The 9638-nt window shown below is 41.9% G+C and overlaps 1 protein-coding gene and 1 long non-coding RNA gene across 3 annotated transcripts in view; both read left to right on the forward strand.

Annotated features, from left to right (window-relative positions):
• Positions 1-1468, forward strand: part of LOC134059781 (NACHT, LRR and PYD domains-containing protein 12-like) — a 37124-nt gene extending 35656 nt beyond the window's left edge. Inside the window, exons 14-15 of one of the 2 annotated variants that reach the window (XR_009935071.1) lie at positions 239-412; positions 840-980. Coding sequence is in view for 1 of the 2 variants with exons in the window: in XM_062516285.1 (XP_062372269.1) it covers positions 239-412; positions 840-1023 (358 nt within the window). In the remaining variant the exon portion in view is untranslated. Of the gene's footprint in view, positions 1-238; positions 413-839 lie in introns of both variants that reach the window. The other variant, XM_062516285.1, reaches the window with a different exon arrangement.
• An 8001-nt stretch (positions 1469-9469) lies between these two features.
• Positions 9470-9638, forward strand: part of LOC134059524 (uncharacterized) — a 1313-nt gene continuing 1144 nt past the window's right edge. Inside the window, exon 1 of the long non-coding RNA XR_009935062.1 lies at positions 9470-9531. This is a non-coding gene — a long non-coding RNA (uncharacterized LOC134059524). The remainder of the gene's footprint in view (positions 9532-9638) is intronic.

The raw sequence follows: 9638 nt of genomic DNA on the forward strand, positions 1-9638 counted from the left end.
CATACACAAAAGCAAGCGCACACATGCACACACTCATTTACATACATAAAAGTTGCAGTAAGGGATGGAGTAGGCGATGGAAACAAAAGCGTGATTGATATTTGCGGAGAGAATGTGCAGGACTGAGCGGCGGTCATATTGTGTATTGCTTTGCGGTACATCTTGTTTTAAATTGCACAGTAAGATTTTATTGTCAAAAGGAAATCAAGAATAAGCATTTTCCAACTTCTCTCTACAGCCTGTCAGATTGCCGTATTGGAGAGAAAAGCTTCAGACTTCTTGCATCAGCACTGAGATCAAACCCCTCACACATGAGACGGCTGCAGCTGAGTTGGAATGAAGCAGGAGACTCAGGAGTGAAGCATCTTTCATCTCTTCTGGAGGATCCCAACTGTAAACTGAAGAAACTAGAGTGAGTATCTTAAGACCAAATACTGAGTTGCTATCAGGGAATTTAACAGTGTCAGATAAATGTTGTGCTCTTTTCACACGAGTTGGCTTATTCACAAGTGATGGTGTAATATTCATTTGGAGAAATGCACTTTAATCTAAACTTAATATTTAAATTCACTGCAATATGTGATGGTCTATAGTGCATACATACTCTAACAGAGTAATGCTATTTTGGAAACATACAGGAAACACCTCAATTTATACTGAACAGGGGCAGTATAGTCTCACTCATAAACACACATTGGTTCCTCCTGCTAAATCACACTCACACATTTCACACTTATACTGTACACACACTTTCACATGTCCATAATAATGGCTTTCCTCTTTGGTCCCTGTGTGTCCTTCCACTGATCTGATCAACTGTTTTCTTCTTCCTCCTACAGCCTTAGGGCATGTAGTATAACAGATGAAGGTTTCAGAGCTTTAGCATCAGCACTGAGATCAAACCAATCAGCCCTCAGAGAGCTCTGGCTGGAGGAGAATCAGCTTGGACCCTCAACACAGCAGCTGTTCTCTGAACTTAAGAGAGATCCAAACTGTAAACATTTAAAAATACATGGACCTTAAATGAATCAGTCCGGTAACAATGTCACGTTGAGAATCTTCACTCTGAAGGCTGTATTGTGCTGTATGCTCATGTGAATTGTCTTTGTGTTATTTTTATTCTCACCTACAGTCAATTCCTAGACACACACATACACACACACACACACACACACACACACACACACACACACATACACACACACACACACACACACACACACACACACACACATTGAAACAAGTGCTGATGGGAACACTTTAGCTCTGAAAGATATGTATTGCTTTGGTTTTGCTTATTGCTTCATTTGTGATCCTTGAATGCACAATACACAACTCTTCTCATCATCAGATGTTCTTCATTTTGATACTCTTAAATGTCAAGTATTGTGATTTTGATACATATACAGTATACGCCAACCTGATATATGCTGTATACTGGGGGATTCTTGTAATAAACGTTGAAGCTTTTGATAACATACAACTGAGTGTTGGTGTGTATTATTGCCTCCCAGGCCTGCCTCTGTATCTTTACCTCTCCAGGGAAATAGCCTAAGCTTATACCAGGAATACAAGAGCGTTTATTATGACCGCCGCTAGCGTAGCTAGCGAAGCGGTCATATACTGTAGTTGTTGTCAAAGTTTTTTTTTATTTTTTTTTTTTTATTCTTTTTTCCCGTCATTTTTCGTCAAAGATTCCCGGGACACCGTAACACCGGAGCGCATGAAACTTGGTGGGCATGTAGCCCCAGTAGAGTTCTATGGAACATTTTCGTTTCGTCCCCGGGGGTCACTCCACCCCCGCGCTGCCCCCGCCCGAAGCCCAAAAATGACAGTTTTTCCTACATAACTACCTGAACCGTGGCACCGAGGATGACAAAATGTTTATGGTATGTTGTTCTCTAGAGCTTGCATCAACTTAGCTTATAACCAGTCATTTGTGATTTGCCCCCCCATCGTAAAAATTGAAAATGCAATGTAATATTGCTTTAATTGCCCCTATCTTCAGATGAGATGTTATGAACTGCACCAAATTTCATGTGTATGATTAACCTGACACCCTCTGGGAGTATGCCAAGTTTTGTGGAATTTCATCTATGGGGGGCTATAAAATAAATGGATTTATGTGTACATTCAGGACTGTATACCCATCGGCCAGTAGATGGTGGTATTATCTGGAGTCTAAATCCCCCCCTGGGGATTTCAAAAACTGTTCCAAACATCTCAATCTCTGCTAGTTTTTGTCCTAGAAACATATAAGTGACACCATTAGAAACCTTTAATCAACTAGTTTCCAAATACGTTTTAAAAGAGAATGGTTGCTCTGGGTGCAACAAACATGCAGGAACACACACACACACACACACACACACACACACACATAAATACACACACACACACGCATACCTACACACACACGCACCACTACATACACACATGTACATAAAACATTATACAAACACATGCACAAACACGCCCACACGCATGCACACATACACCCTTACACACACACACACACACACACACACACACACACACACACACACACATGCACACACACATCTTTGAGTACATTTTGTGAGACCACCGGAGCTGAGAAGTGAGTGTGTGTGTGATGTACTATAGCCTGTGTGTGTGGGTGCGTTTCTGTGTGCCCATCTGTGTGTTTGCATGTGCTCTCACATCTGCCTGCCTGCAGCAGAGACCTACGCATCCTGACCTGGCCGTACCTGGTGCTGCTATGGTGACAGCCTGCGACCTGTGCCCGACGCCGTGGTCCCAGAGGTGGTGTGGGTGACGCTGTTCTCAGTGATGAGCTTGCGGCTGCTGCTGCTGATGGACCCTCTGCTGTGTGTGCTGGTGTTCAGGGAGCCCCCCGGCTTGCTGCCCAGTTTATATCAACATGCACAACCTGAGGGACAGTGAATGACCTGCAGACACACACACACACACACACACACAGCAGGGAGGCAAAAATAAAATACTTTTGACTAAAGAAAGGGAAAACAAATCACTTGATAGTCAAAGAAAACTAAGACATACAGTAAGACTAGTCAAAACAATATCAAAGTTAAATCACAAACGACTACGCAACTAGTCACAAATTTAGAGCAGAGCTTTCAAAGGCTTAGTTCACACTGGCAGTCGAAATCGGATGTCTTGCATATCCGATCAGAACCTGATCTCTCTGACTGACTGTTCTCATTGCATATTGAAAGTGATCAGCCTACCGCTGTTCCAGAAATCACAAATAAGAAGCTATCCCTTCCATATCTGTTCATTTTAGTACATTCTAACGTAAGGGCAGAGAATGTCTAATAAGGGGAGAAGGACCACTAGCGAAATACTTCCGCATGGTACTGCAACTAGAGGGCGATCGCGAGCAAGTGATGAATGAATGGGTAGCAATGGAGCTGAACCCCCCAGTACCACATTTCTCGTTATATAATTTTTTCTCCTAAAATTGCATTAATGCATGCGATGCAGGATAACTTGACTTGACAATCAGCTGACCAATACAATTTTCAATATGTGTTGTTATTCCTAAAAACCCTTTCAAAGTTTTCATGTCACGTGACACAAGCGAACCACTTTACGGCCATAGACCTAAAAGAAGGTTCAGCTTCACGACGGTCGTAATCGGTCGCGATTGTCGCGAGCATCCATGAGCTAAATGCTAGCATGTTACAGGGAAAACGGCCCATCCTATGAAAAGCAGAAAGGACATGAGTGACTTTTTATTTCATTTCCAGTGGAAAACCTATACTCAGGTAGCTACTACGACAATGTACATTAAGAAATGAAGTTGTCAACTGTGAAAAAAACGAGTTCTAGCCGCTTAGCCCCATAGACCACAATTCATTTATCACTTGCTCGGCAACGCCCCTAGCGGAATTTCAACAGATTGCATGTACAATCCGGTACAATGGAGTTAATAGGAAGTGGACCGGCTCTCCCTAAATTGGCTCTGGTAAGGGGCAAAGATTCTACAACAGAACAAGATGGATCACTTTTGACAAGCTCAGGTGTCATCCCAGACGCTGGCGGTGCTCATCCTAAAATGTTAACAGATCCATCTTTGGTAAGCAGGCAGAACGAGACCCCTGTCATAGCCTTTCATGCAACGATTTATCGTTCCTTCCTTCCTCCCTCGATCCTCGTTCACCGGAAATCGCTCACAGTCGAGGGCACGAGGACATCTCATTCATGTAATTGCAACCAGAGGAGGCAAGACCGAGGACAGAGGAGGGAAGTGGCAATCCCGATATGAGAGGAAACATAAGACCATCCCACGCGAAAGTGTTATTTCGGAGATGGGCGTTCTGTGGCTACGCATGGATGACGTATCCTGTATAACGTTTAAAAATACAGAAATATAGAAATGTTGTCTGTTATTTATGGCGTGTGAAGTTGATGCTAAAAGCTATAGTGGGATTATGTTAGGGGCTCATGAAGAAACATAATGTAGCCTAACGAACAATAAGTTCATTATTTGAACGTCCTTATCAACATTTGCCATTGAAACATTTTGTGTATCTGCACAAAAAAAGCATCATGCCTAGTGATTTTAAATGATGAGTTATGTGTTGAGTTCAAAACACAATGTTGTGAATGTCCTTTTTTATCAGCAGAAGAGCTGACGAGTTGCATGCATACAGATGTCGGCGCGTCTTTCGGATCCGCCCTATTACACTGACGTCGCACGTGCTAAATGGTGTTTATGCAGTCGAGGACGTTGCGCAGTTCATCAAGCTTCGTTCTTCCATCCTCCGCTCATTCCTTCGTCGTTTCCTTCGCAAAATGCATTAGTAGGAGGGGCTATGACCGGGGCAAGGATCGAGGGAGGAAGGAAGGACCGATAAATCGTTACATGAAAGTCACCCAATTATCGTCATGGGGAGATTCCTTCCAAACCTGTTCCAAACGGCCCTATCAAGTCCTTGAACTGACGTCATGGGGCGGGATCCAGCCGGTTGCATGCGTGAAAAAGCTAATGCAGAATTTGACTGCAGGCGTCTTCATAAGTCTTCATCCTGCGAGTTTTGAGTGAAGTGACATGGTCGCATTTTTGTGACATGATCACAACATTTCTTCAAGTCGAACAACACGTCTAACCAGCATGCACTGCATATGACGCAAATTACGTTTCTGTTTGCATTCGACTTGTCATGTCGAGTGAGCGCTTGACTTTCGGACAGTCTATTCTGACGTATCTTCTGGAAAATGCACACTGCCCAGCGTGCGTATTGATGTTTCAGATGAGGTTTTTTTTTTCTTGTTTTCCCCCCTTCCATCCTCATGGCTCAAATGTCAAACTCTCCTATGGGCTTAAGCAGTTAGAAGAAGCAGGGGTCTCTAGTGGAGCAGACTCGAGCAAGAGAAACAAACAAAAGGTATTGTAAGTTTCCAAGTTAATTTACTTATTTTTTATATATATGAATCACTTTTCTATTTGACATACTGTAGGTATGCCTAATGATCATTATCACAGTTTTGATGAAAAAGTGTCAAGAAAGGTAATACTATTCTGTAAGGATGCTGTATTTGCAGTGTGAGGTGTCTTTTCTTTGTTGATTTGCGTGTGTGTGTGGGGGGGCAGTGTTCTGTGTATGTGGGGCAGAGTCTTATGTTGATACAGTGGTTTGGTGGTCTGTTTGTTGTCTGTAGGGAGTGTGGCTTTCTATGATGCAGTGAAGTGTGGGAGTTAGGTTAAGCTGTGTGTGTGTGTGTGTGTGTGTGTGTGTGTGTGTGTGTGTGTGTGTGTGTGTGTGTGTGTGTGTGTGAGAAAGTTAAGCAGTCTGAGTCTTGTGGAGTGCATGGAGAAGTGTGGTATATATGAGGTGCTGCAGTCAAGTGTGTGTGTGTGTGTGTCTAAAGTGTTAAAGAGAAACTATGCAGGATTGGCGATTTCTTCTTAAGTTTCGGTTTCGTTTTTCATTTTCGCTCGTTTTATGCTTGCATATTTCTCTGCAGAGCTTCCCCGACAGCTTTAGCGTGTGTATTTATACATATATAGGCTATATATAAATATATAAATTGCAAGAGTGGTTCTTCTTGTTCTTTATGCGTCTCAGCCTTCCAGATGTAAACAGGGAACGATCGTCTCTTGAACAAACTGCAAGGTTGCAATAGCGGATAGGGACACTGGGGGCGGGAGGAAATATTACTGTATTCGATAAAACTGGTCAGTCAAGCAAAACAATGATTTCTAAGAGATTTTATGACTATGAAAAAGTTGCATAGGGTCTCTTTAAGATGTGTTTGTGAGTGCTGGAGAGTGAATGTGTGCAATTTCAGTACAGTGTGAGTTCATGATTCGGATGGCCTGAGGATAGAAGCTTCTCCTGATTCTCTCGGTTCTGGCCTTATGACTAAATAGGCGTCTTCTTGATCTCAGTGGTTTGAACAGTCCATTATTTGGATGAGAAGTGTCCTTTAGAATCTTTTGGGCCCTTAGAAGTCAGAACATGTTGTGTATTGACAGTCCATGTTAAGTCTTCAGCAATGTGAACGCCAAGGTTTTTAAAACGTGTAACTCCCTCTACAGGTTGCCTGCTGATCTTTAGTGGAGAGTATCTACAACTCTGCTGTCTCCTGTAATCCACTATCAGTTCCTTGGTTTTGCTGACATTCAGTGTCAAACTGACACCACTGTGCCACCTCCTCAACCTGATTCAAGTTATTTGTAATACTGTATGTCATCAAAGTGTACTCTTACTTCAATACAATATTTTAGAACATTTTCCATCTCTGCATATCATACTAATAAAAAGGAAATACATAAATAGCCTGATTATATCTCAAAATAAGAAACTATATACCAATCTGACTATTTCAGGAGTCCAATATGGAACTTCTTCTTGAGGTTCTTGAAGATCTGAATGGTAAGGACTTTAAGAAGTTTGTGCTTTTCCTGACAACTGAGACACCCGAGAGGTTTCAGCGCATCCCCAAAGGCCAGCTGGAAAATGCTGATGCCATAGATGTCACCAGGATGATGATGAAGGTCTACAGCAGAGATGCCCTGGAGGTCGCTCTGCACGTGTTGAGAAAGATTCACCACAATGAACTTGCAGACAAACTACAAGGAGAACTGAGAAAAAGGTAAACTATTTGCCCCTAAGGTACACTGGTTATAAGGAAGAAGAGGTCAAATACTCTGAACAAAATAAATGCAACACTTTTGTTTTTGCTCCCATTTATCATGAGCTGAAATCAAAGATCTAAGACTGTCTCTATATACACAAAAGGCCTATTTCTCTCAAATATTGTTCACAAATCTGTTTAAATCTGTGTCACTTGTTGCGTTTACATGAGAGCTTTAATTCTGAATAAAACCAAGTTAATTCGGAATAAAAGTTAATTCCGCTTTAAAAGAGACCATGTAAATGCTTATTCCGCCTGAAAATGATTATTCGGAATCAAACTTAATTCCGATTTAAGTGGTTGGTTTATTCCGATGTTAAAGCGGAATTAACTCCCTCCTTGATCATGTAAACCTTTATTCCGATTCAAAGTTTATTCCGTTTGTATGGCGCATGCTCGTACAAGGAGGAAAAAGCGCATGCTCGTTTCATTGCTAATTCGGCTCCGTCTTCTTCCCCCCTTCTCCAACAATCTTCTCCTCCTCAGCTAGCAAACGTGAAGCTTGACAATATTCTCGAGCTGCTGGTTAAATAAGTAGGCCTATTAGCAGAATTACAGCGAAAACTGTTTTCATTATGTTATTGTCCATGCTGTAACGTAAACCCGAGATGACAAAAAAGCCGCTAGCCAGCTAAAGTTTGTTTTCTTCCGGTACCTTAACTAGTCTACGTTCATGCGCCGCCTGTCCAATCGGAACCCTTCCTGACCCCCAGACGTTAAGCGGAATACAATAAAGCGGAATTAACCTATGTTCAATGAAAATGCCAATTCGGAATTATTATTTCCATGTAAGCTCGAAGGAGAATATTTTAATTCCAAACTATTTAATTCTGAATAAACTAATTCGGAATTAAAAACATCATGTAAACGTGGCCAGTGATCACTTTGCCGAGATAATCCATCCACTTCACAGGTGTGGCATATCAAGATGCTGATTACACAGCATGATTATTAAACAGTTGTGCCCTACAGGGAAGCTACACCAGGTGGGTAACAGAAGCATTCCGTTCATGTTGTGTCCGCTGCAACAATTAACTTCCACTATAATCAATGGAAGTAGCTACACCAGACGTGATAGCGACGCATACATTCCAAAAAAATAGAATGTCTTCTGAAATGTCTTCTAAGTGTGGCAAAGACAGTGCTTCAGTTATGCGCCTGGTGTAGCTTCCCTGTTAGGCTGGCCACAATAAAAGGGCACTCTAAAGTGACCCAGATATTCTGATTAGTTACAGACATTTATCCTGATAGGTAGATGTCTGGAAAGCAAATATATTTGTCCACTGTTATCCTACAGTACCTACAGTATGAAGACAGCACTCGTTTTGGCGTTATACAACACATTATACTTCACCGCATATTCAGAGCAGATATCCAGTAGATACTGAAAGCCAACACTGCAAGAAGAGAGAATGGCCAGATCTTCAGCATACATGCACATGAAATAATTGAAATAAAGTGTTCAGCCATGATTTACCAATCATGCAGCCAGTTTTGCAGTCTGTCAATTGGCTATCACCAGTAGCAGGTCCCCATTTTACATCATCATGTGTCTTCTTATGCACAAATCAGTGTTGCTAATGTCAGATGACAAAATCGATTTCTCGTCCTCCTCATTGATCTAGGTTGCCAAGTGCTGCTGAGGAAGCCTGTGCTGCTGTGGCTTCAGCTGTGGGTTCAAACCCCTTACTCATGACTAAGCTGGATCTGAGTGGTCGCATACCAGGAGTCTTGGGAGTGACTCAGCTGTGTGCTTTACTGCAGGATCCACACTGCAGACTGCACACATTAAGGTTATTGGATGTTGTGTTTACTTTACATGAAACAACAAAGGAGGAGGAATGCAGACCCAAGCAGAGGTGCTGGCCAGGAGATCATCAGAGGAACAACAGCAGCTGCACACTGTCACCTCTTTTAATGTTAATTATTCAAGACCGATGTGTCAGCAAACAGGGAAAGAACCTTGATAACAGCTGTTTACCAATGAATGATAAAAAGAAGTGATCACAGTGAGAAGTCTTTCTTCTGATAATCCCCTGGCCAGCAGTTGGTTTTGTGTCACAAGGTCATTTGGACAGGGAGCACAATGGGTTTATGTATTTTTTAAAAAAAAATCTAATCTAGAAAATCATAAAAATATGATAATTTTATTTGATTATTATGGAAATGAATATTTTGGAAATGAACTATTTCTCCTACTTCTCTCTACAGCCTGGAAAACTGCAGCATTGGAGAGGAAGGCTTCAGAGCTCTTGCATCAGCGCTGAGATCAAACCCCTCACACATGAAATGGCTGTGGCTGATGGGTAGTGATGCAGGAGACTCAGGAGTGAAGCATCTTTCTTCTCTTCTGGAGGATCCCAACTGTAAACTGAAGACACTAGAGTGAGTATCACAAGACCAAATACTGAATCGCTGACAGTGAATTTGATAGTGATTTTCTTTACTATATTTTTTTCACACTAGAACACACATGCTTTACTCATTCTGTC

The sequence above is a fragment of the Sardina pilchardus genome, chromosome 16 (genome assembly GCF_963854185.1).
Source record: "Sardina pilchardus chromosome 16, fSarPil1.1, whole genome shotgun sequence".
In the NCBI taxonomy this organism is placed as follows: Eukaryota; Metazoa; Chordata; class Actinopteri; order Clupeiformes; family Clupeidae; genus Sardina; species Sardina pilchardus.